General features: G+C 37.6%; 1 protein-coding gene across 4 annotated transcripts; it reads left to right on the forward strand.

Annotated features, from left to right (window-relative positions):
* Positions 1–1,651: 1,651 nt before the first annotated feature.
* Positions 1,652–21,624, forward strand: LOC131228634 (phosphoserine phosphatase, chloroplastic-like). 4 transcript variants are annotated; one of them, XM_058224427.1, is made up of 8 exons: positions 1,652–1,921; positions 4,511–4,747; positions 4,841–4,973; positions 5,058–5,165; positions 13,437–13,530; positions 15,780–15,944; positions 16,050–16,103; positions 21,148–21,624. In XM_058224427.1, the coding sequence occupies exons 2-8, from the start codon at positions 4,525–4,527 to the stop codon at positions 21,169–21,171; spliced, it is 801 nt and encodes a 266-aa protein (XP_058080410.1). In that variant the 5' UTR covers positions 1,652–1,921; positions 4,511–4,524; the 3' UTR covers positions 21,172–21,624. The 4 variants fall into 4 exon arrangements, with proteins under 4 accessions (XP_058080410.1, XP_058080407.1, XP_058080408.1 ...); XM_058224424.1 differs by having other exon boundaries at positions 1,658–1,921; positions 21,046–21,624; XM_058224425.1 differs by having other exon boundaries at positions 1,658–1,921; positions 4,517–4,747; positions 21,046–21,624.
* The last annotated feature ends 1,795 nt before the right edge of the window (positions 21,625–23,419 follow it).

A 23,419-nucleotide genomic window follows, 5' to 3' on the forward strand; every position in this document is an offset into this window, starting at 1 on the left:
GGTTAATTGATTGAAATTGACCGCAAAGTGAATGAAATGGATTTTCGACCATCGACCTGATGGAATCTTGGAAAATAACTAGGTTAGTTGGCTAAAGTATCTTCTCCTACCCCAAAATCATATAGGGTACATCAAGTAACTAATTTTGGTTTATAAGATATTCTTGTTGAATGAATAGAGAAATAAATGAAAAAAAGAGAGAAATTTTTTTTTTTATATGCTTATATATACATATTTATATAAATATGTATTAGAGAAAATTGTAGGTAGAATAAAGTTCTCCATGTAAAAAATAAAAACTAAAAAATAAAAAATAAAAAAATAAAAAAATTTGCATAGACTTTTACGGACTACAGTTATGGCTACAGCTATAATCTGTAGCTATATCTTCGATACATATCGAATACACTTCGATTAATCGAAAATTGCAGGATTTTTAATGCAAAGTTGCTGTACAATTTTGGACCTTTTCCGATTAATCGAAAGACATTCGATATATCGAAGTATATATCGAAAGACCTTCGATGTATAGTAGAGGACATATTGAAAAAGCATTGGCTGCAGTTATCGCTACGGTTATAATCCGTAGCCAAAGATACCAGCTCTTTTTTTTCCTTGTTGTAATCCCCACTGCCTTTGTGGGTCCTTTTATGAGGTATGTGTTATATCCAAACCGTCCATCTATTTGGCGAACTTGTACTAACGCTTGGGAAGAAAAATAAGACAGATTTAGCTATCAAGTGGACCACACTGTAAAAGGCAGTGGAAGATTGAACGTCTACCATTGAAACCCTTTTAGGGGTCCCAGAAGTTTTGGACCATTACAAAATTTGTTTTTCCTCTTCATCCAGGTCTTTGTGACATTATGAATATATTGGATGGAAAATAAATGTTACGGTGGGCCCTACAAAATTTTTAACGGTTAAAATCAATTTTCCCATTGCTCTTTGTGGTGTGGTCCAGTTGATCTTTGGATAGGATTTTTTTTTTTTTGATAATGCTCCGAAATGATCTCGAACTATGGATGAACGTTGTGGATATAATAAATACGTAACTGTGGGGCCCATGTAACTCTGATATCTTTTGAACCGTTCGTACAACTCGGAGTTCGAGGAGTGTCAGCGCTCGTCTTCGAGCACCACGTATCCGCTTGAAGGAACAAGCAGGGGCATTTTCGACCTTTGGCAAGCCTTCCGTACAGCTCGGGCGTATTCTCGCAAAGGAAAATGAGGTGGGCGTAGTTTCCTAAATGGGCCATAAATGGGTCGTACAGTCGCAAATTTCTCTAAAACTAATGTTACGGGATCTAGTGGAACGATATTTATATAAGTAATAAGAGGCACGTTTGTCTGCGGGTGGATGGGCTGAGATTCGCACCTGCGTGGAATCAGCAACTCTCCCCATTCGAAAATGGAGTTATTAGATGCTCTGGCAGATTGGTGACAGCTATGGGTCTTCAGCATATGAATTAGATTGATTCAGCTGATACAAAGCTCTTATTAATGATTTGTTAGATTCCAGCCATCATCTATTTTTAATTTCAACCGTGCATTAAAAAAAATCCACCAATCTACAATTCAGGAATTAAACCATCCTAAATTTTTACATACGATCCATCCAAGTTTTGCACCGAAATTTGAACAGTGTGATTGGGGTAAATTATATGTCACGTATACAATTTCTTAGTGCATGTGTATCAACCATCAAACTTGCAGAGTATCAAAGCTTTTCTCCAAATGAGAAAGCAAAAGGCTGGTGAGACAAGCGCCAAACAGGACCCATGAGGGGAGAGAAGGAGAGAGATCCGACAGAGATGCAGGGAACGGAGAAGGAAGAGCAACTCCCATACATTGTTCCCCGCGGCGCATTTTAGACGAGGGCCTTCTCACTCACCTCATATTTCCAGCAGAGATCTGAAAAGGTGAGTACTCAGAAAAATAAAGAGAAAAAATTCCGAAAAAAAGAGAGACAAAAGCAAGTAAATCTTTCTTATTTCTTCTATTTTCTTCCATTCTCTCTCTCTCTCTCTCTCTCTCTCTCTCTCTTTTCATTCATTCTATCATCTGTTCTGTTTTTGGTATCATTTTGCAGAGAATTTTTAATTTATTATTATTATTTTTTTAAATTGGAGCTTTTTTTTTTTTTGGTTGAATTGTTTTTATGAAAGAACATAAATAATGAGATTGCTGGGGTTCCTCTGTTAGGGTAGGTATATGACTATCGGCAGGTTATGATTTGTGCAAGTTGGGTTGATGGTTATGGGATCTGGACCGTTTATATGATCGGTCACGCCATGGATCAGCCTGTGGTAAAAAATTTCATCGATTGGACAAATTTTAACCGTTGGATTAGTGGGGTGCAAATTGACGGTTAAGAATGTTTTACAGAGTATAAGAGGTAGACTGGATGGATGGCTAGGAGCTTATAGTCTGAGAAGAACTCATGGTATGGCCCATCGAGCGTGAGGCCCACCAGATCAATGGTCGTTCACTCCTTTGAAGCGTGGGGTATAAACTACAAACCGTGTAGTGCTCTAGCTACAGGCTACTCATACATTTTTTATTTAAGGTTGTTTGGTTGCACAAAATATCATGAAATTCACCAAATTATATTTGACTATAACGAAATTTCATGATATCTAGTACAACCAAGCACATCCTAAAATAATAGGGAAAAAAGGGCAAAGATTAACAATAAAGCAGTGTTGTAAATAACACTTGTAGCATAGCAGTAGCTTACGCTATGTAGCGTATTGTACAAGGTGTTCCATAATGATAACAGTGGCTGTAACAGCCACCGCCTGTTACCATTACAATACGGGCCATTACGGCCCTTTTTTAATTTTTTGAATGAAATTGTTTCAAGACCATTATGGACTGTTACAGGTTGTTTTTTCTGTAATGGCCTTTTCAGTCATTTCGGCCCCGTAACGTGTAATGGTTGTGGCTGTTACCATTACATAATGACCATTATGTAACCATTTTAGTATGCCATGGTAATGTAGCTACAATGCTACGTGGCACAACCAAATAGCGTATTTCCCTTGTAGCATACACTATATATAGTGTTGTCAAAATCCAACGATTTACGATTTGAGTCGAATCTTAAGCAAAACAATTTGAATCCCACCTTGAGTCCCTTTTTAGATGAATCCTATGGCTCTATGATTTGAAGCCTACCATTTTCAATTTGAATCCCGATTTTCGATTCAAATTATACTTGTTATTTTTTATTATAAATTTTACTTGGCTTTCATTTTATGTTTCTAAATCGGTGGAGGCTTTAAGAGTTGTTTGGAAGATGTCAATTATTTTATTCTGTTCTTTACAAGAGATTACATGATAGATATTTTCTTTGATGTTAAATCGTTTTGCATTTCTTATGATTCCTTCTTAATTGGTTGAAACACCAAATTGATATAATATTCAATAATGGTAACGGTGGCCATACTGGCCGGTCCAATGGCCGTTAGGATGCGGACCATAACGGCCATTACGGTCCTGTAATGATCAAACATTTTTTATGAAGGGAAAAAAAATGTATCAGCCCCATATCTACCCATCACGAGCTAATTTTAAATTGAATGCTATGGCCCCGTATCATGTAACGCTTACCACTGTTACTGCTACATAACAACCTCTATGATCGTAATGTAACTGCTTTTTAATACCAAGTGCATGACTTATGTAGATTTTTTTTAATAGATAGTTGCGATCATGTTGACCTACATGTATTGTGGCAATGATGGTTAGAAATCATTTTTTTTTTTCTCTAATCCATAGAATCAAGTGCTGCTTTTCCAATGTGATTCTATGCTCAAGAAAAGTGAAAGAGAATATAAATTATTAAATGATTCTTACATATTTTAAGGTAAATTTTTTGAATGTAAAAAAAAAAAAAAAAAGAAAAAAAAAAGAAAAAAAAAAAAGAAAAAGAAAGAAAAAAGAGAGAGGGAGAAACAAGAATCCTTTAACACTATCATAATATGGTGGTATTACTTGGTGCATATTGATGAGAAATGGACGACAACTAGGATCCATGACAGTGGCTGTTGATTGCAGAGGAGAGATGGAGTGCACCATGCACTCATGTCAGTGTGGTAAGCTATTTATGTAGGATCTGAAACAGAAAATCCCTCTTGGGTGGTTCATAGCTCAATAACTGGATTTATTTGTGCTGGGGCATTGTTATCTTTTGTGGTTTTGCAATTGCTTCTTTTTTTCTTTTTTTTTTAAAATTTATTTTATTTAATTCACCTATATTTTAGGAGGTTTTGTCATTAATAGGTTTTTTTAATGTGTTTGTACCCATGCATCCAGCCGTTGGTTTAGCTGGTAATGCATGCCCCCAACTTGCAGTGAGGCTGGGGCTCAAAAAAAAACTCCGTTCTTTTTCACTTAGCATTTCGGGTTCTTTCATTTTATGTTTCAGCTTCTCCTTTTGTTATTTTTGAGCATTCAATGCTTTCGTGCTAATTTAAAGTTGGGAACACCATTCCTTATTTGATTAGAACCAGATAATTTAATGGCGGGGCTGATTAGCGCTCACATCGCCCCAAATCGTCTACCTCGTAGTCGTCATCACTCCCCTCTTCCCCCTATCTTCTCTCCTTGTTTATCAAAGAAGTTGCATAAAATTCCTCTTGGGATAATGGGACAATTCAAACCTCTCACCTCAGTGATAACCTCAGCTCAACCTCAAGACATTGCTGCTCCTACTTGCTTTGATAACACTCTACCCACAAAAGGTTATATCCAAATCATTTCGATATTAGTAATCATCTGCATTGTACTTCTAGCACTGATTCTTACTGTTTTGGATGGGCTTTGCTTGCTTGTAGAGGTGCTTGAGATCTGGAGAAATTGTGAAGCTGTCTGCTTTGATGTGGATAGCACTGTGTGCTTGGATGAAGGCATTGATGAACTTGCAGAGTTCTGTGGTGCTGGAAAAGCTGTTGCAGAATGGACTGCCAGGTTCCATGTTCTTCTGGTTGTTGATATTTATAGATTAATCGCTATTTGGGAACTCTTATCATTTTTTGTTTTGGATGTTGCCAGGGCAATGAGTGGATCTGTTCCGTTTGAAGAGGCTCTAGCAGCTAGACTCTCTTTGTTTAACCCTTCGCTGTCCCAGCTCCATGATTTTCTTGAGAAGAGACCCCCCAGGTGCATATTGTTTGTCACAAATTGATTTGCACGTCTCCTATTTTTATTGCTACCTTTTTGTATGTATTTAGAAGTTGAAGGGACAGCTAAAACATGTTAGGTTTGCTAGTCAATTAACTGGAATTTGGAATTTTTTGGCAAAAATTGGGAACTGTTTTGCATCTTTAATTTGAAGTAAATATGAAATATTTCCCAACTTTTCTTGTTTCCTTTTCTTTTAGTTTTAAAGTACCAAACAATTCACAATTTCTTAGAAATCTTTTGAAACCATTTGGTTTTCATGAAAGGAAAAAGGTGAATTTCATAACCGCACTTCAAGTGGTGGGACTTGTAGAGAATTGTTTGAAGTGTACTAATTTTGTGGTAATTCATGCTCACTGGTTTTGTTTCTACATTTCCTGATAGAATTCTGACAACATTGAGAAAATCATTGCCTATTGGGTCTACTAAATGTATAGTTCATATTTTCCAAAAGATCAGGGTTGTCTTTTTTTTTTTTTCTTTTTTTAAAGTCTTCTTCAACATTTTCCTGTTAACTTTTGGAAAACATCAATCTCCCATGGTCTGATGTGGTCAGGCACTGAGAAGTCTCATTCTAGTTGATGAATTGAATTTTCAAGGGATTTGTTTTAGTTCAATAGCATTTTAAGGTTACAACTGAATTTTCACAGTTTCCAATGCCACTGTAAGTGATGAAAAATTACCTAAGCATGGTGGAAGATCTATAAAGAGGAGAGAAGACTGAGAAGATGACTAGTAAATGTCATCCTTTTGTCTTCATAGTGGTGAATCTATGGATCACATGTTTACGCACTGGGAGTACGCCAGGAGGCTTTGTTAGTTGTTACAATTTCATTGGCCTGTCTAGGATAGAGTGGATGATGTCATGATAGTGACCCTTTTCCAGGCTTGGCATGGTCAGGGGAATGGTTGGGGAAAAGGAGAAAGGTTATGTGGCTAATCATGATGCTTTTGGCACTATAGTTAGTGCTAAAATTGTAATAGGAAGTTGGACGTCCAACCAGCTTAGAAATTAATCTTAATAAATATGAGTTAGTTCATATCACTTTCGAAGAGGGATTGGCGGCTTGGGTGGGCCCAATCGTGGTGCTAATGTGAAATCCACCCTGACCATCAAGTGTGTCACCCCATGTTAGGCCTAGGGCGAAAAAATCAGCGGCATCTGTGATTCAGGTGGATCACATGATTAGAAAGAGTGTATAGGGCAAAGCTCACCCTCCAAACTGTTTCCCTTGGTGTGGCCCACCCGAATCGACCTGATGTTGATGGTTGCCTGTACAGTATTGACTCCCCATCTACTGGCAGCTTCCCATGTGTTGGGCAGGCAGCATGGTGTGCTGAAACGGCTGCTATGGGGCTGTAAAGGCCATTATGTAAAGGTTACAATGACAAGCATTACACGTTATGGGGTTGTAATGGGCGTTACATAAAAAAATGACTTCTGATGGTCATTACAACCCCCGTAACGGTCCGTTATACACCCCAACCCAACCCCACCCCCCCATGTAAAGGCCATAACACCCCTGTAATTGTTCATACAGGGCCGGTAAAGGTTTTTTAGTTTTTTTTTTTCAATTTTTTTTAATTGAGAGAGAGAGAGAGAGAGAGAGAGAGAGAGAGAGAGAGAGAGAGAGAGAGTGTAATGGTTGTCACGGAGGCTGTAACGGCCATTACAACCCGTATCGTAAAGGTAGTGGTGGCGGCCGTTATACTAGGCCTTCCAAAAATGGATGATTTTGAACTTTATAGAGTTGTGTTGCTTTCCACAAGCACTAAAAGAGGAGCCAGGTTGTTTTTTTATTTTTATTTTTCTTTTTTATGATATCAACCACTATTAGGATTGTTGTTGCCTCCGATCCATGACCACAACTAGATGAAGAAGTTATATGATAGCCTCATGAGTACTTGGGGAAGATGATTTGCTTGCTATAAGAACTTTAGGCTTCATGTTGATGTTGCCATGGCTTAGTGAGGGTTCGCAAAGGTGCTTTGTAGTATCCGAGATGAGAACATAAGATACTCATCGCCAAGTCTACCAAAGTACACATAGTATTTTATCTTTTATTATAGAGTGGGTATCGGATTCAGTCAACTGATCAATAATGATACGATCTTTTTAAAGTATACATCAATTGTTAAAGGCCCTTCTTGGCAGTCTCAAAACTCAAGTCTTGTTTGCAGAAATGAGCCTTGGATTGTTGTCTAAAGAACATGGAGTGATTTTAGGAGGGTATGAGTGGAAGACATGTCCAGGACTGAGCAAGGATGTCCTTAGACAAATTAGAGTTGATATAAACAAAACATTTGATCTTTAACTTAGTAGGTCTCATACTTGTGATTTCTTCATTTTCTTAATAGATTTGCCATATTTTTGGGTGTCATTGTCCAAGACGGAGGCGTGAGTTGGGGTAGAATAGTAAAATGAGAGGAAAGAATAGTGTTAGGCTGGATTATAATAGGTATAACAGAAAAAGAAAAAAAGAGAAGAAAGAGAAGAAAAACACCTATGTTTTCTTTTGGGTCGTAGGATAAGGTTTTCAAAACACTAATGGATGCACCCTATATCGTGTCCAATTAATCGCTATTAGGGATACTATGCCCTATTTGGGTTTTTGTTCCAAGAACTAGGATTTTTGGAATTTTTTGAAAAAAAAAAGATGGTAAAGGATAGATCTAAAGGTAGAAATTGTAATAACCCGAATTAATCTTAACCATCCAATTTTAACCATTGATCAATGTACCAAATTAGTCCAATATGACCATTGATCTACAAGATCAACTGGTCTAATCTCAACCATTGATTTGGACATATCCAATCAAATTATTCGTTAACTAACAAATCCAACCATGCATTTAACCATTCATCTAATGATATAACCATCAAACCATCCATCTCACCACCAATCCACAGGTACATCACGAAGTCCAGCCCCCAATCGCACATGAACTCATCTAACCGTACATTTATCCATCCATCTATCCATATATCCATCCGTCCATTTATGTATATATCGATCTGTCCATCCATCTACATCATCCATTTATGTACCATTGAATACATCACAATCATATGTTAATTCATGCATCAAATGCTAGACACGTGTACACCCATTTCATGCATGCACACCTCTTACATATGCTACATGCACACACTTATCACACGTGTGGCATGCACATACATGTGGCATATGCGTGTGGTTTGCATGTGGCACACGTACAATGCATGTACAGACTTGTATGCAACTATACAACCTGTGTTAAAAATAATAATAATAACAAACAAACAAACAAAAAACGTGGTTAAAAAGAACGAGAAAACGGAAGCAAGAGGTGTAACTTATTTGCTTTATGTGTGCATAAAGAATACTATATATAAGGGGGTTCGTTGTGAGATAAGATGCAACAGCATGCAGTGTGCAACGTGAGAGGAGAGAGAGAGAGAGAGAGAGAGAGAGAGAGAGCTTTAGCTATTCACGTGATATACAGGTAAAGATAGGAGTGGAGAGAAAAAAAAAAGGAAGAAAGAAAAATAAGAGGAAAGAGAAAAAAGGAAGAGAGAAGAATTTATTTATTTTTTAAAGACTTTCTTTTATAATATGTGAGTTTCTCTCACTTGATGTTTCATATATATATATATATATGGGAAAAGGTACTATGCGCTCGACCTCACGAGTCCGTCCCATGAGGTCGAGCTGTGTGGGCCCCACCGTGATGCGTTTCGAACATCTACCCCATCAGTCAGATGCACCATTCCATCGTGGGCCTAGGTCTCAAAAATCAAGTCAATCCGTGACTTGTGTGGGCCACACCACATACAGAAGTGGGGAGGGGCCGTGCACCATTAAAACATTCATAATCATTTTTTGGGCTCACCGAGATGTGGTTTGCAAATCCAGCCCATCCATTATGTGTGTCCCACTTGGATGAGGGTTCAGACCAAGTTTCAGCAGCATTCAAAACTCAGGTGGGCCCCACCAAGTGCTTTTATATGTTTTAACGGTGTCTTCACATGATTTTAGATGGTATGGCCCACCTGAGTTCCGTATACGGCTGATTTTTGGGATATCCTATAATTTAGAGGGGACCCATCAAATGCACGGTGTTGATTGTCGACACGCATCACGGTGGGGCCCACACAGCTCGACCTCACGGGAGCTTATCGTGAGGTCAAGCGCATAGTACCTTTTCCCTATATATATATATTGCACACATAATTAATGTTGTCATCTTAGTTGTTTTTATTTCATTTTTTAAAAATTGTTGTAATTACTTATCATGCTTTTTAATATTTTGTTTATTTTTTTTGCCGCGGTTGTTGATATTTTAGCATGCCTCAATTTGACTTTAAGTTTTGTTTATTATTAATCCTGCACAAATAATTCATTTTTAGGATTTCTATTTTTATTTTGTTAAAATTATTGTAGAAATCTCGAGTCTATATATAATTTTCAAGAATCTCAAATATAATAGATTACGTTGCATTTGTATTTTTCTACATGGAACTTTAATCGTGTATGGATAATTTATATTGATTTGAAATTTTATTTTTGGTTTGATAAATTATTTACATCATATATTATGGATTCAACCTAAGAATAGCGATCATTGCAAATTTTTATAAATATTTGGTTCATGTAATATTGAAATCATGCATGACCATAACAGTTTTTAGAACACCAGAAAATAGGTGGGGCAATCAAGTCCTCTGGGTTGAAAATCCCTAAAGTATAAATAGGTAGGGCGATCATGATCCTTGGGTTGAAAGTCCTAGAAACCCTACTGGTACCTCTTGGAACCTCTACCGTACCCTTTGGGTGGGTGAGCAAGTCAGGATTGCAAAGGTTTCTGCTTTCAGGTTCGGTAGGGTAGTAGTTTGACCAGCTAACGTACAAATGAGTCCCTCGCCAAGTGCCCTTTGGATGGGTGAGCATGTCACCAGTTGGGTTTTTGAGACTTTCAACCCAAGGGTCTTGATTGCCCTACCTATTTACGCTTTAGGGATTTTCAACCTATAGGACTTCATCGCCCCACTTATTTTCTGGTGTTCTAAAAACTGTCATGGTCATTCATGATTTCAATATTACATGAACCAAATATTTCTAAAAATTTGGAATGATCGTTATTCTTCAGTTGAATCCATAATATATGATGTAAATAATTTATCAAACCAAAAACAAAATTTCAAATCAATATAAACTATCCATACACAATCAAAGTTCCACGTAGAAAAATACACATGCAACATAATCTATTATATTTGAGATTCTTTTAAATTATATATAAACTCGAGATTTCTACAATAATTTTAGCAAATTAAAAATAGAAATCCTAAAAATGAATTATTAGTGTAGGATTAATAATAAACAAAACTTAAAGTTAAATTGAGGCATGCTAAAATATCAGCAACCGAAGGAAAAAAAATAAACGAAATATTAAAAAGTATAATAAGTAATTACAACAATTTAAAAAAAATGAAATAAAAACAACTAAGATAGCAACATTAATTATTTGTGTGTGTTTGTGTGTGTGTGTGTGTGTATATATATATATGTATATATAAACATCAAATGAGATAAACTCACATATTATAAAAGAAAGTCTTTTTAAAAAAATAAAAAATTCTTCTTTCTTTCCTCTTATTCTTTTTTCTTCCTTTTTTTTTTCTCTCCACTCCTATATTTACCTGCATATCATGCGAATAGCTAAAGTTCTTTTCTTCTCTCTCTCTCTCTCTCTCTCTCTCTCTCTCTCTCTCTCTCTCTATGTCGCACACTGCATGCTGTTGCATCTTATCTCACAACGAACTCCTTTACATATAGTATTCTTTATGCACATGTGAAGCAAAGAATTTACACCTCTTGCTTCCATTTTCTCTTTCTTTTTAACCACGTTTTTTTTTTTTTTTTTTTAAATTTGTTTATTTATTATTATTATTTTTTTAACAGATGTTGTATACTTGCATGCAAGTCTATACATGCATTGTACGTGTCACATGTATGTGCATGCCACACGTGTGATAAGTGTGTGTGCATGCAACATGTGTGAGAGGTGTGCATGCATGAAATGGGTGTACACGTGTCTAGTATTTGATGCATGAATTACCATATGGTTGTGATGTATTCAATGGTACATAAATGGATTATGTAAATGGATGGACAGATCGATGTATACATAGATGGATGGATGGATGTATGGATAGATGGATGGATAAATGTACGGTTAGATGAGTTCATGTGTGATCGAGGGCTGGACTTCGTGATGTACTTGTGGATTGGTGGTGAGATGGACGATTTGATGGTTGTATCATTAGATGAATGGTTATATGCATGGTTGGATTTATTAGTTGACGAACAATTGGATTGGATATGTCCAAACCAATGGTTGAGATTGGAACAATTGATCTTGTAGATCAATGGTCATATTGGACTAATTTAGTATGTTGATTAATGGTTAAAATTGGATGGTTAAGATTAATTCGGATTATTACAAAAATAAATCAAGGTATTTGAACAGCTGGATGAATAGGAAAGAAAAAGAATAGAAGGAAAGATAAAGGTAGAACTAGGATTTGGGAAATTGAGAAATTTATGTGTTTGGTATCAATTTCACCACAAAAAAAGGATTGTAGACAGAAAGACTTCCTTTTATCATCTTTTAGAAAGAAATGATCTGGAAAAAAATAAAAATAAAAATTATTGCCTTTTAAAAAATAGCTTCTATTGTCAAGAGTAACTTCTACTTAGGTTGACTGTTTGGGATGTGTTATTGTAGAAGTCGTTCTGATCAGTGTTTGAAATATCGGTGTCGCGTTATGCATCGCATCCTTTGGATACAGATATGTATCGGTTATCGCATGGGATATATCTTTTCTATCGAGTAATTTATCAGCTATCGCATGGGATATATCTTTTGTATCGAGTAATTTATCGCACTGTTTGGGAAACATTATGAAAATGGTTGAATTTTTCAATGAAACTTCAGGAATTGTTAAAAAAGACCTTAATAAACACTTTTAAATCATAATCTTTTAAAAAAGAAGTGCACATAATAGGCTTCCTATCTATAGGGTCCTTAGTTATGCACTATTTGATCGTATTAATGCTACTATATTCAAATTGAATGCATAAGATTTAGAGTGTATGTGATGATCATTTCATCAAACACTCTTAAATACTTCAAAATTAGTCTCGATTGACAGTTGGTTGAAGGGAAATTTTGAAAAAAATAATTATTTTAATCATTTTTTAATTAATTTTTAATTAAAAATAATTTTTATTTTCAAAAATTGACAAGGACTTAACAAATCAGTAAATCAACCCTCATACATGCTTGATTTCATGTTTGGAGTGCAACATTGCAAGCAATTTAGGAAAATTTTCTCAATTTCCCCCAAATTGGACCACCAACACCTAAATTTCGAAATTATAGTGTATGTGACAATCATTTCATAAAATACTCCTAAATACTTTGAAATTAGTCTCAATTGATAGCTGGTTGAAGGAAAATTTTGAAAAAAATATGGAGAACATGAAGAACAAATGTATATCAAAATCAAAGCTCAAACTCCATGATTTTTCATGCAAAACATGAAGAACTAATGGATTTGTAACCATTTGACACTAATTTAACAAAATTTCAACCAAAAAAAGAAAAGGGGATCGGAAATTGAAAATGCTCACCAGATCGAACATGTGGGATATATCAGCACTACATGTGCGTTTCATATCACACGGGTGGGATACAAGGTATATTGTGGGATACATTGGCTGATATCGTCGATATTTAAAACATTGGTTCTAGTAACCCTTTTCACCTTTTTCAAACTTCTTCCCGTAAAGGAGAGAAGTCATCATCAGGTGAGTGAATAAATAATACGAGGGGCATCCCTTATTTGTATCTTAATCTGAGCGAAATGACAAGACTAGCCCCATATGAGAAAATCAAAGCCCACTTATCATGGGATCCATTTTCTGTGCTGCCAAATGCTACCTACCTTATTCTTATTATGCACTATTTTGGAGGTACATCCAAACGTGCCCTAAGTTTATGGGAAAAGAAATATCTGTTTCATGTAAACAAGTTTTTTCAGCATTGCAAAATCATATTAAAGATAATACCATGATTATTTTTCCTCTTTTAAAGTTATGATAGATAGTACACGTGTTCCCTGATGATGGATTTTCTCTAATATCTGATCTAGGGTTTACCCCTCAGTCAAACTTAATCTGAGTTTTCTGTTTCTATGTGTAGGTTGTCTCCAGGCATAGCAGATTTGATCAAGAAGCTGAAGGCTAAGAAAACTGTTGTTTACCTGATTTCTGGAGGCTTCCGTCAGATGATCCAAGTATGCTGCTAAACTTCTAAACGTGCTTCAACTTCTCTTCTATTTCATGCCTTTTTGAGCATTGCTTGCTAGTTAAACTTTACTAAGCAAGCAAAATTTGTAATTTTTCTTTCACATAAGTGGAGAGTTATTGGGGATCCTTACTCTTGCTCTGGTGGTAGACTCTCAGGAGTTTCAACAGCCGGTCAAGGGTTCGAGTATCCATAGGTGGTGAAATCCCACTACGGCGTGAGTGTGTGGGGGTGTGTACGTGTGTTAAAAAAAAAGAAGTGGAGAGTTATTGGTGGCAGGAAATAGAAGTGCAGTTTGTGTCCCATAAGGTACTACTACTGCAATCAGTCTAGCTGTCAGCTAGAGTTGGCCTCTCTCTAAGTGTGGCCAATCTGAATATCAAGGCATTATACATGCCCATGAATTTCTGCAGTGTCCTCAGGGTTCTCTTAACACCCTATTTGTTGGCACTGATCAAAGGGTCATGGAACCCATCAGATAAACAAATATCACTGACCCATGGGCCTCACATGTAGAGATCCTGAGGCTCAGTTCCATATAATTCTTGCCAACCCCATTTCTTTGTGCTGCTGGATGAACACCAAAGAGCCTCCAAGCTTCACCCAAGGGACCACAAAATACTGCACCAAACCCACATAGAAAAGTGATACTCCAGTAGTGAGATTTGTTAAGCAGTCTCCTCCACCATGCCTGTGAAGGACAATGGTTACAATGTCGGAGAAGTTGTTATGGAAGTAAAATGACTACTTATGGATGGATGCTTCAGAACTCAAATCATAACATCCCAAAGCATAAGGATTCAAAACTGGGTTCTGGCCAATCCTATTGTGTTTTGTGTCATGTAAGTGGCCCAAGAAGCTATTCAGAGCAGCAACCTGAAGCTTCTGTGCAGGTAATCATGCTTAAAACAGTGCAGTGGAGCTCTGGTAGATTAGTGTGGCAAGAAATGCTGTGTCCTCTTTGATTAGGAAAAGCCATGATCCAACACAAAATAAGTATAGCCGTGGCAATCATTTCGAATTAGTGTACCATCCAAAAATATGCCCAAATTGTAGTTGCCAGTAGGGTGCAACTTGGGTAGGTTGGGTCTGGTTGAGGGTCAACCCATGTCTGACATGACCTCAAGAGGAACCAACCTGCAACCCAACCCAAATTTCAACATGAGGTGCACAACCTGAACCCAACCCAAATTTCTCTACGGCTGACCCAACCTGACCCGACCTTACCCAAGTACATGTGATCATTCCCAAACCGACCTTACCTGACCTTAATTTGCTCAACCCAAACCTAACCCAATTTCAAATTGGGTTGGTGTTTTCAAACCCAAACCCGACTTGAGGATATTGACAACCTGATCCAAGCTTGGGTTTGGTCAATCTGGTTCAGGTTGAGCCAAACCCAATTTCAACAGCTGTATGCATTATTTATTGGTAGTTAATATGGTGACTTGTGGCTTGTCCCCACAATAATGTTGCCAAGTTTGGATCCGTGAATAATTACGGAGGCAATTACTTGGTTTGGGAAACAATTGCAATGATTCCCAGACATTCGTTACTGAATGGTGGGAAATAAAATGTAATAGAAAAGAACCAGTTGAAAATAAAATATTAGCATTGTATTTCTGAGATAAATACAAATTATATTAGGAAAAATAAAAATATAAAAAAGAAACTTCTTCTGTGTATTCACTAGATTTTCTCTGGCCCTTCTGGGTATTCACCATTTTCTTCAGGCATCAGGAGTCAAGAAACTATTAACAAATGCACTAATCATAAAAAAATTGAGAGTTGAACTCCACCTAGTGCAATGCACTACTCATAAAGGACTGCTAATTTTAGGTAGGCCGGTAGTTGAATTTTCGCCAAGAAATCATGAGAATTCCTGGTCCAGATCTTGTGATTGGCATAACAGTGCAATGATGCTGTTGATCATGATTTATTAGAATTTTGCTATAAAATTTCCACTTCAAAAAGTTGTTTTTCATTCAGGAAGATAGTTTTTTCTATAATTTGAGATTTTTTAAAAACATATCAATTTTGTAGAACTGCCCATAGTAATATCTGTATCCATGCATATTTACAGTTCAGTGCCTTATTTGGTCCCTTTTGCAATGCCATTCATGTATACATGTACACATGCATGCTATATACTTAATCAGTATTATTTCAATTTAAAGCTATTACATTTCAAATTGCATATACCATTGTAACCATATTCTTCAAAATTATTAACTGGAGCAATTATTCATGAAGCCTGTGGCATTACAACTTGGAATCCCACCTGAGAACATTTTTGCGAATCAACTGCTGTTTGGAAGGTCTGGGGAGTTTTGTGGGTTTGATATAAATGAGCCTACTTCAAGGAGTGGTGGGAAAGCTACCGCTGTTCAAAATATAAGAAAAGTAAGATCTTTGAGTTTTTTTACAGTTGCCTCCATCTATAGTACTTTCGATAAATAGAATGCCATCTGCTAATTCACAATTCTTGTGCATATATTGGATTTGCAGGTGCATGGTTACAAGGCTCTAGTCATGATTGGGGATGGTGCAACTGATTTGGAGGTAATAAATTTTTTTGGGATTTTTTTTTTTTGCATATAACCCGCCCTTTTCATGTACTGCAAAAACATCCCATGTTTGCGTATTTCTGAAAATGCCTCTTTTCTCGTATGTGTGTTAACCAACTGGTATGTCGCTTTTTCTAATGGAAATAGGAACGCTTTTAAGCATTCTTCAAGAAAAAAGACGAAAGTAACCCTTGGAAAACATTCATTTTATAAGAGGGCTACCATCTCAGTCCTTGAAAACCATAAAATCTAAGATAGAATCCTTGAATTTGTCAGCCATTCTCGGAAGAAGAGGTGAAAGCAGTCATTGGATCGATGTGTGGGGACAAGGCACCTATCCCCGACAGATTACCAATTCTTTTCTTTTAGAGATTTTGGAACATTCTGAAGGGGGGGTGTTATGGACTTCCTTGCAGAATTTTGGGAAAGGAATCGCCTTTCTGTTGAATTAGGAGCCTCCTTTATTGCATTTATCCCCAAAGTGGAAGGGGCAGACAATTTAAAAGACTTCAGGCCGATTAGTTTAATTGGGAGCCCTTACAAGATCCTGGTTAAGATTCTTGCTTCCAGGTTTAGGGCCGCTTTGTCTAATCTTCTTTCTGAAAATCAAGGGGCTTTTGTGGCAGGTAGGTAAATCCTAGACAGTGCTCTAGTGGCTTATGAATGCATTGACTCTAGATACAAGGAAAATAAAACAGGTCTAGTATGCAAATTGGATATTGAAAAAGCTTATGTCCATGTGAATTGGGATTTTTTAGATTACATGCTTCGTCGGTTGAGTTTTGGTAAGAAATGGAGGGGATTGATGAAAGCTTGCATAGCTTTTCCTTCATTCTCTATTTTAGTTAATGGAGCTTTGAAAGGCTTCTTCAAGGCTTCTAGAGGATTGCGGCAATGAGACCCACTCTCGCCTTACCTATTTTTTGTGGTGGTGGAGGCTCTCAGTGGGATGCTCATCAAGGGTGTTGCGAATGGTTTGTTTAGAGGATTTGATATCCAATGGTTGACAGACAGATTTCTCATCTCCAGCACGTGGATGGCACGCTTCTGTTTTGCGAAGCTAAGGAGGTCTCAATGGATAATCTACAAAAAAAAATTAATAATAATAAATAAATAAAAATTGGTGTGTTTTGAAGCTATATCGGGGTTGAAAATTAATGTGGGAAAGTCAGAAATGCTTAGGATGAATGTAGATGGGGCTCGACCTTCTTTGCTTCATGAACATCTTCAGCTGCAAGATTTGAGCCTTTTCCTCCACATTTCTAGGGCTGCCTTTATACATTGGGAAGCCGCCCAAGTATCTATGGGATAGGGTAATTGAAATCATCAAAAGGAAGTTGGCAACATGGAAATGCAGATGTATGTCCATGGGGGGTTGGTTCACCCTCTTAAAGATGCCTTTTTCCTATATGCCTATTTATTTCCTTTCCTTGTTCAAGTTCCCCAAGTCAGTGCTTGACAAGCTAGACAAGTTGAGAAGAAATTTCCTCTAGGAAGGAGATAGTGCCAAAAGGAAGTTTCATCTTCTAAGGTGGGATGAGGCTTGTAAACCTGTTATTGAGGGCGGGGCTAGCATTTAACCTTTGGGGGATATAAATGTGGCCTTTCTAGGGAAATGGATTTGACGGTTTGGGGTAGAAGAAGGAAAGCTTTGGAGACAGGTGATAGCAGATAAATTTGGCACGCAAGAGGGAAGTTAGTTCATGAGGCATCGTTTGTTATATAGAGCATCAGCAATTTGAAAAGCGATAGCAAACACTGAGCATTTGGTTAGACAGGGGATTTCCTTCAGGCTTGGTAGAGGCAATCATATTCGCTTTTGGATGGATCCTTGGTATGACCAGCAAGTGTGTCAATCTTTGTTCCCAAGGATCGCTCGTCTTACTTCCGATAGATTTATCACAGTGGCGGAGTGTTTTTCCATAGTTGAGGATTCAGTTGTTTGGTCTCCCCCTTGCCAAAGGAACTTGTTGGATGGTGAGTTTGATGAGTTCATCAATCTCTTGAACCTTCTCAACATTGTTTGGCCGACGATTGCCGAAGAAGACTTGATTTATTGGCTACGACACCGGTTGGGGAAGTTTATGATGAAGTCTTTGTTTCTCTTGGTTTCAAAGATTCCTTCCCAATTGGGCCTGTCCCATCCTTTTCATTTTTGGTTCTATGACGCTCTTCCTAGGGTGGCTGTTTTCGTTTGGCTCCTTGGCAGTGGTAGAGTTCTCATGGTGGACAACCTGTTGAGGAGATCATTGGTCATTCCAAATATCTATCTAATGTGCATGGGAAATGAGGAGTCTATTGACCACCTTTTCATCCATTGCCCCTTCGCTCGCTCAACTTTCGACCACTTCTTCAACAATGTGCAAATCACTTGGGTTATGCCTAGGTATGTTAGTGAATTGATATGAGCATGGCATGGAGGGGGAGTTGGCAAATCCGGGAAGGCTAAATGACATCTGCTTTTAATGGGTGTTTGTTGTGTGCTTTGGGGAGCACAGAATGGGCGATGTTTTAGGAATGAGAATCTGTATAGGGGAGGTCGTGTACAAAGTTGAATTTAGTGTCTAGTTGGGTGGTTTATGTAAAGGCCTCCGCTGGCGGCTTTCTTTCTTGATTTTGTTGGCCAGGGGTTATATTTTTTGTCGGCTTTTGTGGCTTCTAAATAAAATTGTTGTTATCTCTCCAAAAAAAAAAAAACCACAAAAGAAAAGAAAACCCATAGAAATAAGATATTCAAAGCATGGCTGTTTAGTAGAAAGTATATGGTCGGAGAATGGACAAAAACAGCATGGACAAATCATAGATTTATTAGCTGAAAAAGGAAAAGTCTTTATAATCTCGCATTGAAAAATGAAAGCTTGATCTTTGGTAGAATCATATATTGATGAAAAGATGGGTCCCTACTCATGGCTTAGTGGTAGACTCACAAGAGTTTCAACACCATGGTCATGGGATTGAGTACCCATTGTGGGGTGTGTGTGTGTGTGTGTGTGTGTGTGTGTGTGTGTAGATGAAAAGATGTATACATCAATTCATTGATAAGTGGATTAATGAGGGGGAATAAATTCCACAAAATCAGAATTTAAAAAAAAGAAAAAAAAGAAGTCGAATTTACAAATATACATGGAGATTCCCATAAATCCCCTAAAAGTGTACTGTTGAGAGCTTTGATTTTATTTGATTTTTTCTAATGTCTATACATGAAAACCCAACCAAACCCGTAAAAGTAGTTTTTTGATGCTTTTAACTTTAAGCAGAATCAAAAGGAACTAGAGTGACAGAAAGACCCAACAAAATAGAAACCTAATCTTGAAATATATGGTTTCAGACTTTCAATATATAATAACAAGGAATGGCAAGAGACTAGATCTGTTGTGCTTGGAAAGCTTGGAGATTTCTTCTCTTGAGTGTCATTTGATTTTTCTGGCTTCCAACCATGGAAATCACTATTGGAAGAGGATTTTTAGAGATAGGAATTGCAGAGAAGGAAACCCGCAGCAGATTAGGATTTCATGGGAGAAAAAGAGATGCAAAGATGGGGACATGGTGAAAGGAGGTTGCTTTTGCTCAAAACGTGAGCTTCTTTTCTTGGGGCAATTTGGTTTCTTTTCTTGGGGCAATTTGGTTATTTCACTTTGCTAACTAACCATAGTGAAGTGGCAGTAGACAGCCATAGGGAAAAAGTAACAAGAAGGGTGTTTTTATTAGGGCTTTCATAATTTTTAATTTTTAATTTTTATTTTTTTTGAAGACACGCAATCACCCACAACCACATGTATCGGGTAAAGCCAAGGAGGGGAATCGAACCCTCACCTATAGGGAGCAAACCTATGGTGAAGACCATTCGCCCAAGCCTCGTTGGGTATTAGGGCTTTCATAATTAAAGATAGACGTGTAAAATTGCCCTTCTTGAGTATTACATGAAGCAAACCCATGGGCCTAAACTCCACCCCAATGTAGATTTAAGCCCAATTATTACAAGAGCCCACATGTGGAACCAAGCAGTCCACCCAAGAGTCGCAACAGTCCATTTAACAAAATCCAAGCTAAGTTGCTAAGTGGCCCACGGAATTATAAACTTCAAAAATGAATGATTCATTAGCCATGTCCAGTAAATGGCATTGATGCAGAAGTCCCATAATCTGTGATGTCTAAGATCTTGAGATTTTCTTCTATTATTGCTTTCCATGAACAAACAGCTAGCACAACGCACATCTCTTGGCAGGGGAAAGTTACACGCTATTAGTCATTCAAAACAAATAAAATGTAGCATGAAAGGACACGAGAAGGTTTTTAAGCAATTGAAAGGGCATGTAGGTAATTTAGGATGAAGCTGTGTCATGGTCCTCTGTACCAAAAAGAGACGTACTTTTTGAACCCCCCCCCCCTGCCCAAAAGAAAAAAAAATACTATTTTTTTCCCACAGTCATTGCACATCACTTAGGGGGGGTTTTGGAACGTAAGTTACCTAAGATAAGCTACTTATGCCTCAAGTAGCTTATCTTGGTTTCTACTTAATAAGCTGAAGTGATTGAGTACCTTTAAGTTAAAAAAAAAGTTACTTATAATTGATCTTAAACCAAACTTATCTCAAATAAGTTACTTATCTACTGCTGTAAGTAGAAAAAGTAACTTAATTGGTGGTATCCAAACAGGCCCTTAGCAACTTGGATCAACTGTGTCTTGAGTTGAGGGTTGTATTGGGCTGACTCGCGTGAGTCGAGGGTGACTCATGGTATTGAACTGAATAGGGTAGAGCTGAATCTGAGCTGAGTTGTATCATACTTGTCCAAGTCTTAAAACCATGTTGCACATGCAAATTTTACTGCCATTGTAAAATGAGGTATGCTTATAGAGGGGATGTTTACGATATTTGATGGAGAAATTTAGACATGGCCTTACTCTCTTCTTCTTCTTCTTTTTTTTCCTTTTTGCAGGCTCGTAAACCAGGTGGTGCTGATTTGTTTATCTGTTATGCTGGAGTTCAACTACGGGAGTCTGTCGCAGCCAAAGCTGATTGGTTGGTTTTCCAAATGCAGCATTTGATTACTTCCTTGGAATAGTTTCTGGTCTGATGCTATTCCTTATCGGTATTTCTGTTTGGGCTCTTGGGGTTGCATTGAACACCAAGATTTTACAGTTGTTTTGCCTCCAACTCCATAGTCTACTTGAGTTGGTTAAAGTACATGTGGTCCTGAGGCATCACTCAGGTTTGAGTCCCTGAGGACAGTTTCCGAGTTTCATGAGGCGGTGGCCCTGAAAGTCTACCAAATAAAGAAAAAATAAAAGTAAAAAAGAAAAGAGAAAAAACAGAAGAAAAGAAAAGATTTTACAGTTATTTTTATCATTAATTAATAAAACTGTGTTCTCTGATTTTTTATTTTCAAATAGCAAGTTTACTTTTTTTTTTTACAAGTGTTGGAGCAATGAGCATGCTAGCATGTAATCTAAAAGAAATAAATTAATCGCATTTTGGAGTAATGAAACATGATCTGTATCTTTGATCTGGTTGGCCACCTAACTGATGTTTGACAGCCCAAAAATTGCATGGACTGAATGGTCCAAACCATCTGACTGGTGTAATTTATGGACAACTGCTAATTCTTTCCTTGGGTACTTCAACAGTGCATTTTCAAGTAGTATATTGTATGATTATTGGTCTGATCACCATATTTTTGAGCTATGTACAAAGCCGCTATCTCTCCATAGCAACAGTCCATTTTCTATGTTGATGTTTGTTAGGGATGATTGCCGCAGATTTCACCATCTATACATATCATGGACGCAAAACGCCTGACCTAGAAGATGATTATTGAATCAGCCTGTTTGGTAGACACCTAAAAATGCACTGCTCTCTGAACAAATTATCCAAAAGGCGGATGTTTGGTGGCCATTTTCCATATTAAATGTAATTCAGTTGAGGTAAAAAAAAACAGCAAGAGGGCCTATTTAACTTTTATTTTTTTTGAAGCCCCGCGTCTCTGTGATGACACAAGTTCCCTGTAACTCTTGATACGTGGAGCCCGTGTTACCTAAAGCTCTGTGCGGACCTCTCCGAAGTCCATGATACATCTACTCCATGGAACTAAGTTTTTAAAATTTGCCTTCTGTAGAAATTTGCTTGAACAAGTTATTATTTTTTCAAGAGTGGCAACCAAACAGATCCTTATGATGTGGGTGGCACTGATGTGGTCATCCAAACGAACATGACTGACAAAATGCATACTGAGGTAAGCATCCCGTCCGAAAATAATAGATTGAGGCATGACTCCCTTAGGTAATGTTTCTCGACTCTGAACTCGTGAACTTGGGTGCAATGCAATTACAGTCGGTGGAAACAGTTGTAGTGTTGTTGGATGAATAACTGCCTGAAGGATGATCAGAAATGAATGTGGTGTGAATAGTAGAAGAGACGCGGGATAAGCATGAGAGAACAACTTGTTTGAGAACTAGCTATAATGATTTCCTTATTGCGACAGCCTAGTCCCGCCGCTCATGGCTCTGCTGGGAGTTCATGCATACGCTGCAAGGAATAGGAAGTGCAGAGACTCCATTTTTTTGTGAGTTGGATCCCAAAGGAATTTGCAGTGTGATGGGAAGCTTCAAGTTCACCTCTGGTGCCGCCCATTTTCGGCATAGTTCCCGAAAACAAGACTCAACTTGACGGCCAGCCAGGTCAGGTTGACTAGAATGCCTGACTTGTAATTAGATAATTAGGAATAAAAATGGATATTTAACATTGTTAAAATAAGTTTTAAAAAAACAAAAACAAATCATCAGTTGGCTGACTTATTAAGGGGCCGTTTGGATGCATTTCCTCAGAATGGAGTTTTGAAAAGGGGGGATTTCTAGCCTGCATTATCATTCTACTCGGAACCAATATGATCATTTTTTATTTTTATTTTTTTTACTGAGTTGGTGTTTTAGCTTCTATTTTGTGGAGGATATGAAATGGGGCTTTGCAAAATGCATCCAAATGCACAACTGCCGTTTGGATGAAAATGGTGTTTTGGCCTCAAAATTCCCTTTTCTGAAGGTGGTCTCAAAAGTCGTTCACTTGTCAAGTTGACTCAGCCAAGTTTTGGGTCGACTCGGTGATATTTAGAAATGTGATTTTCAGGCACCAACCATCATTGAATCCCAAATGGATATCTCTGATGGGTTGGGTTCTAGAGTTCCTGGACCTGGGCTGATCCTGTTCAGGTTTTGTTGCTTGATCCGGGCTATCAATGGGTTGCATCCTTTTGGTTCCAGGTCTCATTTTTGAGGATCTGGACCACCAAATGTGATTTGAGTTCAGGTAGCCCTACG

This window comes from Magnolia sinica, chromosome 16 (assembly GCF_029962835.1).
Source record: "Magnolia sinica isolate HGM2019 chromosome 16, MsV1, whole genome shotgun sequence".
NCBI classification, from domain to species: domain Eukaryota; kingdom Viridiplantae; phylum Streptophyta; class Magnoliopsida; order Magnoliales; family Magnoliaceae; genus Magnolia; species Magnolia sinica.